We start from the raw sequence: 18642 nt of genomic DNA, 5'->3' as shown, positions 1-18642 counted from the left end.
TTGAGTGATTACTCATAACACAGTTTTCAGTCTCCAGAATAACAGTTTTTCTGGAGCTAACAGACTCAGTGTTTATTATTACCATGTAGCTATTGTTCAAAGTACAGAGGACTGAAAGATTTCTTTCATTTTTCTTTAGAGGTTACAGAATAAAAATGACCAAATTCAAAGTTAAACAGCCCTTCTTTAATTGTAGTGATATGTTCATGTTTTTGATTTGTGTATAGAGCAGGATTTGCACTTTTTGAAGTACTTGATGTTACTAGTAAGACTAATATTCTACAGAGTGTAGGTGAAGCTGGTGGTTCATGTTCACGTTTCTCTCCCTGCAATAGTCTGTCTCGGACCTATCACTCTTCTTATTGTGAGGTTGACCTTTACCGTGCTCGGTTTGGCCTCCGACCTTCTACAGCAGGTACAGCGAGCTGGTTAATTATCCCACCGTGAGGTTAGAATGGGAGCCCTAATCAGAGGGGCTGACGCAGCAGTCATCAGATAAGCCCTGGACACATCTCGGTGTCACACCACCTCACCCATTCAGCCCAGGTGTTAGATTGGCCCGATGTAACACAACCCCTCCGGTGATTAGCTCACATAAGCTAAGAGGCCCACAGGGGTGGTGGGTGGGTGTCAGAGAGAGTCGGATTGTCCTGTTTAAAAAAAAAAAAAAAAAAAAACACACACACACTCACTCACAGGTCAGACCTCTTCATGTCGACTAACTCGATCAGCTCCGTTGTGGGTGGTACTGAATTATTCCTCTGCTTTTAGACAAAAGCTGTTGTGGCGAGTATTGAACAGATAAATGTTTCTCTCCTCTACACAATCAGCTATGTTCCTGTGTTTGACCTTTGTCACAGCTGAAATTAGTCATCAGCCATCAAAAACACACACAGTTCCTCCAATCCCTGCTGATCTGACTTTCACACACACACACACACACCTCAGAGCTTTTCTAACACACACTCTCTTTCCTGTCCTGTAACCTTCATCAGTTTGTTCTGGATTGGAGCCTTTTCAAGAAAACAAACCTGACGGTCCTCTTAGGGAAACAAAGCTCTAGCTGCTCAGATTACTGCCGAGACGTTTTTTTAAAACACGATGCTAGAATAATACACACCATACACACTCCCTGACAAACACACACACATTCACTGAAGTAAAGCCTGGATTGCACAGCCATGTTAACACTAATATGAATAGATCTGAAATAGTTTAGATAATATGGTTTAAACTGACTTTAAAACATGTCTGGCTGCTGGACTGGTTTTCAAATCTATCTGCTTTGCTGAGAGTTAAAATCTATTCTGGGTGTCATAAATGGCAGCTCAGATACATTGCTAAAACAGAGGGGAACAATGCATTAAATGGTCTGAAATGCTAATTTGTAGATTTAATTGATTAGTCAATTGGCAGGATATTGTCGAATGTAAAAATTAATTCATTGTTCAAGACCTTTATCAAGCAAAAATGTGAGAATATTGCTCTTGTCTCTGTTTAATATCATTGTAAATTTCATATATTTGTTTGTCGGAGTGTTGGCTGGACTCAACAAGCAAGTTGACGATGACATTGTGCGATCTGGGATATTGTGATGGATATTCTTCATTATGATAATATCAACAATACATCAGTTAATTAGAAATAAATAAATGCCTGGTTAACCACTTGGTCAGTGACAGTCTAATGTTCTCCCTATACTTCCTCCCACCTTCTCTCTTCTCAGATCACCCAGTTGGATCCAGGGTCAACTCTGCTGGAGGCCAAGTTGTTTCCACAGGAGACGCTCTTCCTGGAGGCTAAAGAATAGGAACCAGCCCTCTGACAGCTGAGAGGACCGACTGATTGACTTACTGACTGAACTGGCTGGACACACACTAGTCACCGAGCATGGGCCCCCCATACCACCCTTCAGTCTGGGCCTACAGTACACACACACGCACACGCACACACATATACACACACACACCAGTACACAGTCCTCTCACTCTCAGATGTACATGAATACACTGGCATGCACATCCAGTGACACAAAAGTGCAAGTAAGCTTCTCTGCCCTCGGCCTGGTCGTGATACATGAATGCCTAGTGTACACGTGTTGCACAGAGGAGCAAAGACAGTATCACAAGCACACAGCCAAACATTCACCTCACCTAAACTCTCTCTCTCAGCTCGGCTCACACACTTCACAGATTCATGTTCCCAACTGCTGTCATGGTTTTCTCTCACAACACAAATGCAAACACAGTACGATAGCAGCATTGAGAGACTGAGCAGACAAATCTTTGTCACAGGAGAAAAAAAACAAAGACTTGGTCCCCCCTTGTTTCCACATTCAACACACCAAGGCTGCTTTTTTTAGAACATGTTTTTTTGTGTTTGAAATTTAAAAAATGCTAAAAAAAAAATGAAAAAATGAAAAACAGCAAGAAGAGATGTTGCCCTACAGAAGTCTGGGCTGTCTCATCTCCACCCCTTAACCTTCCCTCAACTCCACTTCCCACCCCTCCTTCCCTGCCCTACCTTTGCCCCCCACCCCCGAACACCGCTCCATCCGTTGTCAGCTGCAGGAAACGGGATGCGACGGGACACCCCACAGCTTCTTCTATGCCCCCTCAGTCTCCGCTCCCCCTGGTTTTAACATCCACTGCTCCACAAGCCAATGGATCGCTCAGTTTTCAGGGTTTTTTTTCTTTTTTCTTTTTCTCTTGATCCTTTTTAAGTTTGATGCTGTATTAGTTTTAGTTTGATATACATTATATAAAATATATGAATATGAACATCAATTTGTCTTGACCAGAAATCTGTTGAAATACGTAACGGCACGCACACAAAAGTCTTTTCTCTTTTCAGATGATTTAAACATGCCATCTAGTTTGCTTAGATTCCCAAGTTGTGTAAAGATTTATTATGAAGGCCATATATATCTCTATTATGGGGGTCCAAACTTTTAAATCAGTATCTATATCATTACACCCCTCTGTGGCATTAAGGTCAGTTTATGGGTTCCACTGGAAAATCTTGCAAAGTGAAAAAAAAAACAACATATTTTAGATTTTTTTGGTCTATATAGGTTTTTTTTAAAAATAAACTTTGGGAGTTGTTTGCTTTAAACTGGAGAGACACCAAAGTGACACCGGCTGCCAGAGATCATAAAGATCACTATGTCCAGCGTTTGTCTGAGCTGTGGATGATGAAACAAGAGGTTCACACATCACAGTCTGAGTACAGTTGAGGTAACCTGAGCACGGTGCCCATCTTTCTCCCTGCTGTCCAGTTTCAGTTTTTACAAATATCAAGACTTTAGATATGCATAACCACATCTCTCTTGCCGCTGGCGGACCTTTTGCATAGTTTCCTTAACAAATGTTTTAATATTCTCGTCCCGCATGCCACCTGGTAATATCAGTCCCACCGCAGCTAATTTCCTGCCTTCAGCGAGGAGAGATCACGCAGGCTTAGCCCTCCATCTGTAGCAGGGCTCTTCTGTCAGCTACAGGCAAAGTTTGAGAACCCCAGCAGAGTGAAGCACCATAAACAGCTACTCCCTCATCAATAAACAGGAAGGAGGCAGATCACAGCTGACCCATATACAGAGAGGTGGAATAAGAATTCCCTCGGATAGGACCTCAGTGGTAAGAAAATGCTCTTTCATAGATAATATTTATGTCTTTTTTTTTCTTCTTTTTTTTAACAGGTGACAGTGGGCACACAAACATTTACACCTTAAGTGTTAACGATAAGACAGTCAGGGTTTAGGCTTTAGTGGAAATTTCTCCTGTTTTCCTAAGTGTTTGCTAGATTGTACAGGGAAAATGTGCCTTAATGCTGGGAACTGTCACACAGGTAATCAAAGTGTTAACCTTAGAATAATTACATATTTTTGGTTTCCTCTGAGGCCAGTTATTTCTAATCAATGAAGCTCCTAATTAACAAAATCAAGGCTATGTAGAGGAAAGTTTTCTAACAATCAAAAATAGCAACTTACAGAACAAAGTTAATGTCACAAAGTATAAAGGATTTTCAGGTAAATATTGGAATAGAGCATAAGCCGCTGTTACATTCAAACTAATCAGTGTGACTTTGCAAAATCACTGTAAAACTATAATATAATTCAGTGCTTATAAACTTGTATTAGTGCGTAGAACATTTTTCCTGACCGCAAAACTGAACTGTGGAGAAACAGGTTAAACCCTTGTAGACAGTTATCTCATAAATCTTAACTTCGAGTATTGCCAGACAGTCCTGTTGTGTTCATCGAAGTCTTGAAATGCTATTTAAGATCATCCAGAATCATGTTAGCTTGTCAGCTCTGGTAATGAGAGTTAGACTTGTGCTTTAAAAACTTTTGCACCACTTGTGTGATACACACAGCGAGTGTATTACACAAACATCCTAGAGAGTGAGTGTGCGTCTGTCAGTTTCTCCGTGGCTGTCTTGTTTCTCACGCAAGGAATGAGTCGACCTAACGCGCTCAGCCAGCCACACTTCCCCAGGTTGGACCAGACAGGAGATGTTGCTGAAGGCACTATGAAAGACAGAGGGTGAGGAAGAAACACCACAGGACAAATCCTCTGACTTTTTGTGTCCCTGTTAAGTCAAAACTATTCAGCTAGTAATGTTTAACAGATCAGCTTGTGACTAAAATCTAAGCTATTGATATTTGTTACTAGATTTCAGATATGTTTATATGAAAAGTGAAGAGAAACCATCTGCTGTATCAAACCTAAACCTTTATTTCTTGATGAAATGTAGGTTTCCATGAGCCTTGAAAAGACCTTAAAATTCATATGAGGCTGTGACAGTCCTAAGAAAGACACCACAAGTAAGCAAAATGCTGATTTTTAAAAAAATATTTTAAAGTTCTTTGCCATTGACTCAGTCCATGACACCTGTGTATTGTGGGAAATTGCAGCCTTTTGAGAGATCACCTGTGGTAAACCATAGACGTGACTTTGACTCTGTGGAGCGACGGAGGGATGAAACTGCACTCACAGCAAGAAGACGTAACAGGTAACGCAACTCAAATGCCCCTCAGTAAAATTTCAGCCACAGTTTTGGCAAGTCTGCAAACACTGAGTAACCTGGTGAACTCATGGGGACATTACATAAATAATCCTGCCTGAACTTGTGCTAAAAGCTTCATACGATTCGTCGAGAAAGAACTTTTTTACCAAGTTCAACTCCATCCTAACTTTAAATGCAGCGTTTATGCCTCTAAGTTGGCGTTATTTGGCCTTGATGTCTTCACTTGATGAATGTTAGTAAGTGGTCCCTTAATTTGACCAGAGTTGACCTTGAAAATCAGTGAGTCCTTGAATTTGACCAGTGAGAGAGGTAAAACCAGTTGAGTACTAATTGTTCCATTCATGTTGAACTTTGTCGAAGCCCTGAGGGTCAAATGTTAAATGTCTATGGATGACATTTGTGTTACTTGGATATCATGGGGTTGGCCGCGCAGACACGTGCAGCTCAGGGCGAGGGTGAGGTCGGGGCAGGGCCGAGAGCTCAGCAAGCGTGAAAAACTGCGCGCGGACAGGTGCATCTCTGCTCGACTGTCAAAGTGCGTTTTCCTCGGGGGGAATGGCGCGCATAGTGCAGCTCCTCTCAAGTGTGAGATTACAGTTTCTATCAGGCAAGCTTTTTGAATTTAATGTGCACAGGCACGTCCCTTTGTACGACTGCAGCTGTTGATGGTGATAGGGTCGGAAATGCCAATGAGACATAATGATATTCCTCTCTTATACCTGACCAAACTTGTCATTAGTTGTTTTTGTTTCACTGGGGAAAAGTCATCAGGTTTTTAACTGTGTGAGGGAGGAAGTTTGACAAGTTGAATAAGAGTTTTGTGAATAGTCAAATTCAGTTAACAAGACCAATTAACACTTTATTTACTAATGGAATTCAAACAAAGAAATTAACTAAAATATAAAGTATAAAATATTTTTTCTAATTTCTTTTCTCATGATGGAAACAACCTGATTTATTTTTGGAAAGATAAGAACCTCTGTAGGCCCCTTGACATAAAGAAGTGAGTCATGTGAGTGAAACTGATTTGAAAGTGTCCCACAGACTCTTCCATGATTGTTTTAGAGATTGGAGTGCATGAAACCTCCTCTCAAATATGTTCACCACTACCCACCTTAGACATTTAGCTGCAATGATTAGTTCGTTGATTAGTTGATCTACCGAGAGTCAACCAGTGACTATTTTGAGAATCTGCGAATGGTTTCCGTCATTTTTCAGCTCCTCGAATGTGAGGATTCACTCCTTTTTTTTGTTGTGTATGACACTAAATTGAATATCTTTAGTTTTTGGATTCTCATTTAGACAAAATAAGCACATTAAAGACAGAACCGTGGGCTTGGAGAGACTGTCAGTGGCATTTTTTTCACTTTTTGAAAAACATTTTATAGATAAAACAGTTAATCGTGAAAATAATTGATGAGGCTAATTAATCTATTATGAAAATACTTGTCAGTTACAGCTAAAAAAACAAAACAAATAATTTTTTGACTCTATATTGAAGAAGACGTCAGTGTGTTTAATATCAGCTGTTCTCTGACAGTCAAACTTTAGTTGGATGTCTTAATCAGTGTCTGCCTCCTGAGTGTCACCCCTTAAATCTGCCACAGGGTTGGGGGGTGGGGAGGGTGGAGGCTGAGAAAGTGTTTGCGTGGTAATGAGCTTACTCTGACGGCTTCCCTGCCACAGATTCAGTGGTGGCAACATCAGGTTGCTGTCTTGATTCTCTTGACGACAAAAGAGGAAAAGCGTCCATGATGTTTAACCAGCTCCGCCGGGGTCAAGAATGCAGCCCACTGGCGAGGGAACAAAATTCCTGACACAAGTGATCTTCTCCTCCCTCCTTTTGAAGTGGGGACCCACTGAGATCTCAGAGCACAGCGGCTCCCCGAATCACAGGATCCCCGCTCCTATCCCAGACTGGCCTAACCTGGAGGGTCACCCCCGAGTTTACTTTCTCAGAGACGCCGGCCCTGCCCAAAGAAACAGAATCTATGCAGCTTAAACTGTTGGATGGGCACAAAAGGAGGGTCATCTCTCTCCCTCTCTGTCTCTCTCTGTTCACAGTACTGTTTGTTAGTGACACAATAGACATGGAAAGACTTTGGTTTGTATCTTGAAAAAAACAAAACACATTTTCCCTGCAGCCATGTAACCAATCAGATTTTTTTTTTAATCTAAGTCTAAATTCTTAAAAGGCTAAAATGTGGAGGCCTGGATTCTTTTTCAGAGCTTTCACATGTACACTTATTTCAGTAGAGCACGTTTCCTCTAAACAAGCCTGGGTGCAGTGCCAAATTAAATTCCTATCACTCAGGGGCTGTTTGATAAAACTGCAAAAATATATATTTCTAATTTAATCAATCAATCAACAAATAAATTGGAGGAAAAACAGCACATAAAAAATATAAATTGATTAAATCAACCTAGTAATTCTGTTCTAATTACTTTCTAATTACTAAAATTTTTTTTTTCTTTTCACATTTAACCCCCAGAACAGGCCTCTGTCCGTTTGAGCAGAGCCGAGTTTCACCTTGTGTCTTTGTGCTGTCTGACATGAGCTCTGAGGGTCAGCACAGATTACCCGCTTTTATTGGGTTAACTCTTTTAATAAGAGACGTGCTCAACGTTATATGCCGAGCAGAGCTGTGGGTTCTCCCTCGTGCTGTCTGCTGCCGGTGTTGTCGTTCCTTCAAACAAACCAGCAAAGCAAAGAAAAAATAACTCACCCCACGGTCAGTCTGACAACTTTGACCACGTGCTGCCACGTTTCCCCTGAATCCATGAAACGTCGTTTTAGTGAAGCCACAAACCTAAAATCACGTTTTCGTAGGTTACGCCAAAATTCTGCCTCAATGTATTTGTATTTTTCAACAAATTTATATGAAAATCGCCACATATTATTATTATTATTATTATTATTTAAAAAGCAGGACAAAAACAAAAAAACGTTTTTTTCCCCCACATAAATGAGAATATCTGTTTACAGTGGAGAGTGTGTGGGTAAAGGCATTTATATACCAACTATCAGCACCGTTCATTTGCGATGCTGAATGAGATATTCATCGTGAAGAAGGTTTATTGGTTATATTCAGTTGTGGAATTCATTCAGTAATTCTAAAATAACGAAACTGGTGCTGAGTGAACCAGGGGGCGCTTTTCATACAGCAGTGATGGAGGATAAGCGCATGTCTGCGGGCACCTGTTCTCATTCAAGATGTGTTTAAATGTGGCCCAGGCAGTTTTACATAAGCTCCAGGAAAATAAAGTTTGAGAGGCAAAATGTAACAATAAAACTGATATGAGGTAAAAGCTAAATTCTCTAGTAGCCATAAAATAAGCCAAAATAAATAAATAAATAAATAAAAATAAAAATCGATTCGCCTATTGACCTATTTAACAATGTATCAATTGTTTGGTGAGAATTATTTTCATTTTTCAATTCTGAATGTGAAAACAGCAAATATTTATTTTGTTAATATATTGGTAAAGGCTAATTTAATATAAGTTAACATATTAATCAAAGCTTATTAACTTTAATTAATGGGTGAACTACAAAGTTGACAGAAAATTACAGTAAAATACCCGCACGGCTGTGACCAGGTTACTGAAAATGATTGCGTCGAAAAAGTCCGGAACTATTAATCAGACTACCGATTAAAACAAAAGAGGCAGAGAAAAAGTCCTAATCTATCAGTGAATTGGTTTAAGTTCTCTTGTCTAAAACTGTTATCGCTGCAGCCCTGGGCCTCTGTCGGCTCGTTGCTCAGTTTATTTATAGTCATGTTCCTCCAGATCTGTCTCCTTAAAACGCCATAGAGGCCTTATAAAAACCTGTGGTATTCGGATTATCAGCCACATGGGATAAAGCAATAAATGGGCCAGTGGGGTCCTGAATGGGTGCAGTGGCGTGAAGGGGAGTAATTACAGCTTCATATTAATTGTGTTTTTTCCCTCTCTCTCTCTCTCTCTCTCTCTCTTTCTGAGCACGTACACACACACACACACACACACACACACACACACACGGGCCTACTGAAGCGAGGCGGTGGTGACATCTAGGAGGGCCAAGTCTTTGTGCCGAACACTTCAAGTTTCAAAAACAAGGCCAATTGAAGCGGCGGAGCTCAAAGCCGGCACCATTGTAGGCGAACACATTGAGTTTTGATTGGGGACAATGGTGTTTCTCAAATTTCTAGCAAAAAGAAAGCCATACTCCATCTGTGATCTCAATGAGCGCCCTATTCATGAGCTTCCTTCTTTTCTGCGCCATTCGTTGGTGGAGAAAAGGAGGCAGATGTGGAGGGATAGAGCAGGGGAGAGTGCATTTTAATTGGCTGCAGTGTGTAGGTCTGTCTCTGTCTTTTTTTTCTCTTTCTCTCTCTCTCTCTCTCTCTCTCTCTCTCACACACACACACACACTGGAGTTATATGCCACTATAGGCCTTGCAGAAGGGAGAGCGAGAGAGCCCAATAATCTCGCCGTGTTGATGAATACTTGTAGCCCATTCATTAAACAAAGATAATCCCTGCCAACCTACCTCGGGGGCACAAAAACGGTACTCTCTCTCTCTCTCTCTCTCTCTCTCTCTCTCTCTCTCTCTCTCTCTCTCTCTCTCTCTCTCTCTCTCTCTCTCTGTCTCTGTCTCGTCTGTGTGTGTGTGTGTGTGAGAGAGAGAGAGAGAGAGAGAGAGAGAGAGATTGCCTGAGCCCTGGCCAACAGCTCTGGCAGAGAAGGGACCCTTCAGCTCTTTGAAATATTCATACGCCATGGCAGGGTTATCCCCCATTTACAAATAAGTGTTATTCTAGCGGGTGAAGAGTGATGCTCGAGAGATCCTCTCTGCCTCTTCAGCACATGGCCCTCCTCAGCCGACCCTGCTGAAATTAGCCTCATAATGTTTGTCTTTGGGACCTTTAGGAGACCAACGAGTCACACTTTAGCTAGAGTGCCTTTTGACTTTATTCTCCAGTGGTGGAATGTAATTAAGAATATTTACTGAAGCACTTGACCTGAGTGATTCCTTTTTATGCTACAGCTCCACTTCATTTGTGTTCAACATCTGTTACTTTACTGAACTTTATATAAGATGACGGATTATTGAAAATCAGGCTCAGCCAACAGTATATAAAGTTTAGTTCAGTGTCAAGCAAATCCATAATGAAAATGCTGTTTCTTGATACTTTTAAGTACATTTTGCTTCGTTAATTTTACAATAGCAATATTTAAAATGTAGGACATTTATTTGTAGTAGAGTGGACTCTCTCTCTCTCTCTCTCTCTCTCTCTCTCTCTCTCTCTTTCTTTCTTTCTTTGTACTTTGAATAGTTGTTCCACCACTGTTATTTTCACCCTCAGGATTAGTTTTAACGTCTATAATGATTATTTACAGACCTCATATCATCAGTCATCACCAAATATGTTTTTTATTTTTTTATTTTTGCAAAGCTTTAGCCCATGAAGTTCTCATTAGGCCATCAATATTAAACAAATCTATATTTTAAATGTACATGCTACTGTTATATGTCAGCCTTAAAAAGCAGGTTATAAACTCGTCCAACAATGTGTTTAATGTGTCTCCAGCCCTCACTGCTCCCCTGACTCTGCCTTTAAAGGAATGCATTAAGCCTGATCCATTTCCCCGGCGCAGTGGAGCTGGTGTGAAGTGGCAGGTTAACAGCCTCTTGTCTATAAGCCCGGGCCCTACTCGGTGTGTGCCCGTCAAGCGTGTAAATACTTATGTGTGGAGAGAGAGAGAGAGAGAGAGAGAGAGAGAAAACGTGCGTTTCTTTTCTCCGCGGCCCTCTTGTCTAACTGCTACTCTAACCTCTGCCTCTGTGTGACAGAGCCGCGCTGTTGCAGCGGGAGAGCGCGGGGAGGGGATCCGGGCCCTGCCGAGTCCGCAGGCGGGGCAGCGGCAGTGGGAGAGGCCGGCTAGAAAGCCGCACCGGGGTGCAGGGGCAGCGGAAACATGCTGCTACATATGTTGGGTCAAGCATGGCCTTTGTTGTGATCTTAAAAGGGTGTTAAAAACCCACTCGTCTGTAGCCTTCCTGAAAGAAATGAAAGCATCGCGTGGTTTTTTTTGATGCATAGGCCTAATGAAGTGGTTAAAAGAATGTTGGATTTTCTAAGTGCTCACAGTCACTTTTAATTGCGCGGGGGGCATTTTTAATTGGGCCAGGACGAATAATAGTGAACTTAATCCCTATCATAATGCATATCTTTGGAGAAAAAAATGAACTTTCCGTTAGGCTTGGCCAAACTAAAAGTGATAAATACTTAACCCCGGAACCAGAGAAATTTGCGCGCCTTGGATGAAATCACTGATAAATTAACCAGAGTCCAAGTGGACCTTCAGAATTAATTCACTCGTGATAACATTAAATAGCACAGGAGCCTTATCCGCTCTCTGTGGACAAATATAGCTCAATAAACACGCGTCAAATCCAAGTAATTGTCACTTAAAATCAGCTCTTATCAGGAGTGGAAATTGTGCGTAATGAGAGGAGACGACTGGGGAACTTGAATTGTCTTAAACTGTTCTCTTTCCGCCTTTGAAGCCTATTGTCCAATACAACAACACACGAAGCAACCAAACTAATGAGAAGCCCAGGACTGTCTTTTTTTAAGCACTCATGCTGCAGGTGACAGTATTGCCTGTATACGCCTCTAATCTCTCCAGTGAGCGCCGGGCCTCCTCCGCAGTTTGCAACTATCACTTTACCGTGCAGGACGCAGGCAATTTTCATCCGAGCGAGATCGTCGCCCATGCAGATAATTACTTTGAATGTCAAAAAGATGTAGTTTTAATATCGTCTCTATTAGCCTGTTGGCTAGGTAATTAAGGTGCAGATGACAGCGGCGAGGGAAACAGATGGCATTTGCTTACAGTGATTCAGAAAGTAAACAATGAGCCTGGGAGGGGAGAGAGAGGCAGGGGCTGCACACACACACACACACACACACACACTGCTGCACATCGAGCAGCCATTTCTTTCTTTAGCAAGCCTCAAGTATAGTCTGGTAGTAGTAGTAGTTGTTGTTCACTAAGGGTGTTGTTGTTGTCGTCGTCCTCTAAGGGACTGGCACTTTTTTTTTGATTTGAAAAACATCTATAACTTTTTAATCTGAATTCAAATAGCTGCGCGAGTCATCTCCTGAGTGAGCAGGTGAGGGAGCAGGTGGTTTGCGCGCGTTGCCCTTTTATAGCTCTGTGCGCCGTGGACCTCTTAAATCTCAGGAAGCATTACAGTATTACCGTCAGTCAGTTAATGGGGGGCGATGGGAGGACGAGTCACTGCTCAGTGCAAAACGTTCGTCATAGTTTTTTTTTTTTTTAAACAAGATTGTGGAAAAATATTCTTAAATCCTGTTTTTTTTTTCACCCTGATAAAGTTAGATGGATGTTGAATTAAGAGTGAAGATAAGACATCGGAGTTCAGGCAGAAAGAAACCCTTTCTTCTGGTTTTACTTGTACACGAACCTTTCCAACATTTTAAATACAATTATTATACATTTTATTTATATATTGTGTTACTGGCGATTAATGCTGACAGCTTAATTTTAATTAATTCGGCTCTGCGTATCTGATTTCTGCCACACATTATTATTATTATTATTATTATTATTATTATTATTATGTATTTTCTGCGTCACATTCCATGACTTATCCATGAGTTATCGGCCTGGACTATTTAATTAAAAGATTCTGTATATTTATTTATGCTGTGTGCATTAATGGGAAATAAAGAAGACAGGCTGAGCTGAGAATAAATAAAACTAAATGTTTATCTGAAAATAAATAATATGCAATAATGTGAACAATTTAACCCATCGCAATAATAAACATTATTTCGAGGAATCAAAAACTAATGAATGCGAAATGAAATTTAAAAACGCTGTAATGAATTGAATTAATGATAAATTTCGGCTATAATTTTGCACAGAAGCAGTTCAAATCAATTTATTAAATGTTGTTTTCTCACCGTGAGAGAAATTAAATACAGGGCAACAACTCTTTTTACAGCAGCAAAAAATATGAAGTGAGTGATCGTTGTTAAAAATCATTTTGCTCTGAAGCATATTCATGTCACAGTTTCAGGCTTTATATGACGATAAAGAAAAACAAAATAAAGACAGAAAACCTGGTGGTTTTTCCTGCGCATTTAATCCATGACTCCATACAACGAACACATCACTTCGAAGCGTGGGGTTGTATCGTTACAATTTTTCTCTTCAACGGACTGAATGAAACAAATGTTTAAACTGCTGCATCAATTAAAAAAATTAAATAGATTTCGTCACGTGTAGTGAAGCGACCGCGAGACGAGATCGTAAATCATTTGGACAGGGTTAAACACTCCGTGCAAGTTAACCGTTCAGCATCATCGATAGCTTTACTCTCTGCAGTCAATAACCTGCTGTAAATATAGACTTTTTCTCTGACATTTTGCCTCTTCTTGAATCAATAAAATAAATGATACTTACCTTCCAGGCTGACGATATTACAGTCACGCATCAGCTTTATTTTTTTGGGGGAAAAATATGAGTCTTAAATGAGTCTGTAATTAATAGCATAAACACATCTGGACGCCAAAGATGGCGGTGTCACATCCTAACAATCATGTCGCCAAATGATACAGAATATTACCAAAGAAATATACAGAAAGCAGGCAGCTTGGAAGGGATGACAGTTTTCCTTCATTTTAGGGCTTTTTTTTCTGGCTACACGCCATGCCACGATAAAGCCTATTTACCCCCAGTAAGTGGAATAACACGGGCTCTTGTTTAAAATCTATAAAAATTCTTTTTTGGAAATACACTGCATCGATTTGAGCTTTCCGGGAACTCCCTTCAGATTCTTAACACTTGATATTTGGGGAAAAAAAGAACTCAGGTGGACACAGTTGAAAAAAGAGGCAAGCCAATCAGATTGCTCCTTCCCCCTTTGGCCAATGACAGACGCCACATTGTTGTCAAATTTGTCTAATGAAAACGTAGGAGCAACAATAGAGAGGGGAGAGAGGGATCTGTATCCACTGACAATCTCAGGAGGAAGTTAGTGTCTCAGGCTGCGGCGAGTAACAACCTCCAGCTCCTCCTGGACAGTTTTAACTTTATATCGGGGGAGGAATGATCGCTCCTCTCGGCTCCTGCTCTTTTCGGATTTAAAGTCGACCGAGTCCACTCTTATTTTGACAGACTCTCGGACAGTTTCCGTTAAAATTTCGATCAGAGATTTTCTTTCTCTTTCTTCGCGTGATAGACAGACAAGTCCTTGACTTCACCTGTTGCCCAGAGATGTTGAGAACCGCTGAGCAGATGTGATCGGCTCAACATTAGTTCAACCAACGCACATCAGTTCAGAGCAACCTCGTTTTCTTGTGTATAGTTTAGTCGCACCAGTGAGGATCAGCGGGCATGGATCTGAGACCGGAGCTCCCCACAGTCTCCTCTGCATCTCAAGTCCACCCGGGGGCGGCTGCGGCTGCCGCAGCAGCCTCTATCCCGGTGTCCATGGCCGGCAACCTGCTGCGCGGCCCTCCGCTCCTCCTGCGCGCCGCGGACAAGTACCCGCGCACCCCGAAGTGCGCCCGCTGCAGGAATCACGGCGTGGTCTCTGCGCTCAAGGGCCACAAGCGCTACTGCCGCTGGAAGGACTGTATGTGCGCCAAGTGCACCTTGATCGCGGAGAGGCAGCGGGTGATGGCGGCGCAGGTGGCGCTGAGGCGGCAGCAGGCGCAGGAGGAGAACGAAGCCCGGGAGCTGCAGCTGCTCTACGGCACGGCGGAGGGACTCGCCCTGGCTGCAGCCAACGGCATCATCCCCCCGCGTCCGAATTACGAGGTGTTCGGCTCCGTGAGCAGCGAGAGCAACTCAGGTGAGGGACACATTAATACAGGGGTGAAGAGGTTCAATAGTCAAAGAGTCAAAAGCAGTTAAGTCACAGAGCTACGTCGATATTAAAGGCCTTAATGTCATGTATCATTCTGAAGATTTTAAGAGTGCACATCATGGTGACATTGTAGTGTGGTTGCCAAGCGTCACACCTGTCTGTAGGCTGATCAGAACAGTGGTTTTTGGTTGTCGTGGCTTATTAATATTAAAATTTGGTGCATCTATATAATATTTTACATCGTGACAGCTGTTCTTACCACAGTCAGGGTCCCTTTGTCTGTGTTTAACAGACACGTGTTAACTTCTGACTCTTTAAACGCCTCTGTGATTCAGTTTTTAGCTTGATGTAACATTCACATGTCGTTTTAAAAATCGTATGGGCCTAAACTGTGATGTTCTGCCTGTGTCAACAGATTCAAGTATCCAGAAGTACGAGTTGTTTCCAAAGAACCAGCTCTCCGCGTCCGCCACCCCTCAGCAGTCTGTGGGAAAACCGGCGTCCACCGAGAGTGACTCGGCCCCGGGCATCTCCTCCCCAGACGGCCGGCACGGAGGCTCGGGGTCAGAGAACGGAGACAGCGAGTCTTTCATCAGCTCGCCCGTCTCCAAGCCTCTTAAAGACGGAGAGGACACTCCTGGATCCGTCAGCTCTCTCGGTTCCGATTCCGGTTCCGAGACCGACAAAGACGAGCAGGAGCCCTCCCCCTCCTCCGCGGCCTCCCGGCACATGAACGCCATCGACATCCTGACCCGAGTGTTCCCCAGCCACAAGCGAAGCGTCCTGGAGCTCGTCCTGCAGGGCTGCGGCAAAGACGTGGTGCAGGCTATCGAGCAGATCCTCAACAACAGCGGCGCTCAGGGCCCCAACAAGGCCGGTCCAGAGGAGACGTGGACGGCGGAGAGGATGCTCCAAAACGCGCAGCAGCAGCAGCAACAACAACAACAGCAGCCGCCGTCCTCCGGGTCTTCCACCACCGCCCCGACGAGGCCCATGTTACCGGGAGCCATGACGCTGAGCAACCGCTCTGCGTTTTCTCCCCTCCAGCCGAACGCCCCGCACTTCGGCGCCGACCCGAGCACCTACCCTCTGGGCACCCACCTGGGACTGAACCCGCTGCGGCTGGCCTACTCCGCGCACAGCCGGGGACTGGCTTTCATGACGCCCTACTCCACCACCGGGTTGATGCCCACCCTGGGCTTCAGACCCCCGATGGACTACGCCTTTAGCGACCTGATAAGGGACAGGACAATGTTACACAAAGAGCAAAGCTACGCCAGCGGCCTGTACGGGCCTTTGGTCAACAACACGCCGGACAAACAGTGAGGCGCGGTGGACCGACCACAGAGACACATTCCGTTGTTATTTCTAGCCACAAGTGTTGAATGTTCTGGCGAAAATCTGTGATGTGTTTTGGCTACAGGCTACTGTACATAATAGGATTATCTGGCTTGTAGGCAAATGGTCTGAGAGGGGGGAAAACTAAACTCACTTATGTGTAATTTTCAAAAATAATTTTATATGTTAGACTACAAAAGTTTGGATGACATTCCCAATTTATAAACCTGATTATTCCACCAATAAAATAAAGCGAAACTGAAAAGATATTTATAGAATCCAAAATAAATCACGACCAAGCCGGGGAGGAGAAAAGTAAACCCAGCTGCACAAAAGACTAAAATGACATGTTTTTTTTTAATCGCTGATTTATGCCAGTTAAAATAAAGTTACGGAGAAATGATTTATTAGAGAGTTATGACTGTTTTTTTAATTAAAAAAAAAAAGCCCACAGCATTTTTCAGCTGGTTGATGAAACTGGGGTTAAAATATAATTTCCAAAATCAAACTTTAAATATCCATTTCTCTCTCACACACATCGAATAATAACCGGGGCAAAAATTAAGTTATTAAAACATGTAGCTTACGGATGTTAACCCTATTTCCTGTTGTAAAAGTTGAACTAATTATGTGTAAATGCCATCCCTTTTTTTCTTATGTATTATTTCACTTATCCTCTTTTTTTTTAGTTCGTTTCCAACTGCCTGTATTATATATTGCATTTGGTAATATGAAATGCTATGCTATATTTGACTTTTCATTTATCTGTTAGTCAGCTCAAATATTTTGTGACAAAGTGCTGGATCAAGTCAGTTTCCTCTTCAAATGTTACAAGCTGTGCTGTCACATTGTATGAATATGCTGGAAATAAATGTTATTTTAAAGAAAGTGGAAAAGTAGAATTATTTACTGTTGGAGCTGGAATAAGAAAATACAATTCACGTGTACGACTGTTCATTTGTAAAGGGCATTTCAAAAACTGGAGGCGTGCTGTAACCGCATTGATGAACTCCTTCCACGTGTGTCAGATATTTAAAGCTCTGTTTTTGCACCTGAACACTTCCTGGACAAAACACTAGAATCTCCTTTGACAGTAAATCCAGCCCCGTGAGGCCTGCTGCTGCTGCAGGTGTTCACTGACGGAGCATGGAGATGGTACCATGCGTTTGATAGAGGAGATGATAAAAGAGAACAGATAGATAGATAGATAGATAGATAGATAGATAGATAGATAGATAGATAGATAGATAGAATCTGCATTCTCAAAATCTAAATAAAGTAAAGAGGCTATTTATACAAAACATACTGATATATTTAGACTTTTTTTGTAATATCGTATAATTAAACTAGTTCACACACACACACACATACACGCGCGCGATATGAACCTGCAGCGAGGCGCCACATTACACACATTTCATAAAGTGTGTTTGTTTTGGCACTAAACCCTTTCATAAAAGATCTGTGCACGTGGGATTTGGCTCCGGAATGGAGCTGATGTTTTTTTTTTTTTCCCCAATGTCTTTTTAAGACTGGACAGACACAAAGGGACAATATGCTTTTTGTCTCCTTCTTTCTCTTCAGTAACATGCCTGACGTTATAGTAAACACACAGAAAACCGTGACAGGCATAGCTGAGAAGGAGTAATAAAATATTTCGTTTTTATCTGGAGCTTTTATAACCAGCCACAGGCCTGCTCCAGCTGATGGACATCCAAAAGCTTTTATTAGTCTGTACATCCATTTTGTTTTTCTTTAGATACAGTTATTAGATGAACTCCAGATAAACCAGCATGTTTATAAAGTAGCTGATTACACTGCTTCAAATCAAATAACACCTAAGTAAAAGGGTGTGAAGTCGATTTTCACATCCGTGTAAGAAAATGAGATTGGTGAAGGAATTCAAAATCAGACTTATTTTTCGTTTAAAACGATCGTAAATATTATTGATTATAAAATGTGGAAAAACTGCGCGGACTGCAAATATTCAGACTTTGCAGGGTTATGGTGGAGAAGAAAATGAGCATTTTTTGAGAGAATTAAAGCTAAATCCTGAATGAGTCCCCCCCCCACCAAAGTCACATTTTAAAATAACATTATTCTGTAAAGACTGATTTCCGACTGGACTGGACTTTGCCGCTGGTTACACTGGTACACAGAGGCTGAACCTCTGTCGACACTTTCTCCACCCACTCAGGGATTTCACTGCCGCCATAGAGAGCTGAGCATTTATAGATCAATGGCTCCACCTTCCGGTCAACCCGTGTCAGTACCATTCAGTTTTACTAAACAGCCCAGAGCCAGATAGATGTTTAATGGTGATTGGTTGAGCGGTAGAAGCAGATAAGAACAAGGCCAACATTAAAGTCTGTAGCCCTTT

The 18642-nt window shown here is 42.1% G+C and overlaps 2 protein-coding genes across 2 annotated transcripts in view; both read left to right on the top strand.

Annotated features, from left to right (window-relative positions):
• The window catches only part of faf1 (Fas (TNFRSF6) associated factor 1), a 58048-nt gene extending 55262 nt beyond the window's left edge, over window positions 1-2786 (top strand). The window contains exon 19 of the mRNA XM_018673345.2: window positions 1727-2786. Within this exon, the coding sequence (XP_018528861.1) occupies window positions 1727-1810 (84 nt within the window). The 3' untranslated portion in view covers window positions 1811-2786. The remainder of the gene's footprint in view (window positions 1-1726) is intronic.
• A 191-nt stretch (window positions 2787-2977) lies between these two features.
• Window positions 2978-17150, top strand: dmrta2 (DMRT-like family A2). The gene is made up of 5 exons (XM_051077074.1): window positions 2978-4544; window positions 4756-4825; window positions 4916-5013; window positions 14421-14909; window positions 15340-17150. The coding sequence occupies exons 4-5, from the start codon at window positions 14450-14452 to the stop codon at window positions 16248-16250; spliced, it is 1371 nt and encodes a 456-aa protein (XP_050933031.1). The 5' UTR covers window positions 2978-4544; window positions 4756-4825; window positions 4916-5013; window positions 14421-14449; the 3' UTR covers window positions 16251-17150.
• Window positions 17151-18642: the final 1492 nt, after the last annotated feature.

The sequence above is a fragment of the Lates calcarifer genome, linkage group LG17 (assembly GCF_001640805.2).
Source record: "Lates calcarifer isolate ASB-BC8 linkage group LG17, TLL_Latcal_v3, whole genome shotgun sequence".
NCBI classification, from domain to species: Eukaryota; Metazoa; Chordata; class Actinopteri; family Centropomidae; genus Lates; species Lates calcarifer.
The sequence above is the reverse complement of the archived record's forward strand: the minus strand, read 5'-3'. Positions and strand labels throughout refer to the sequence as shown.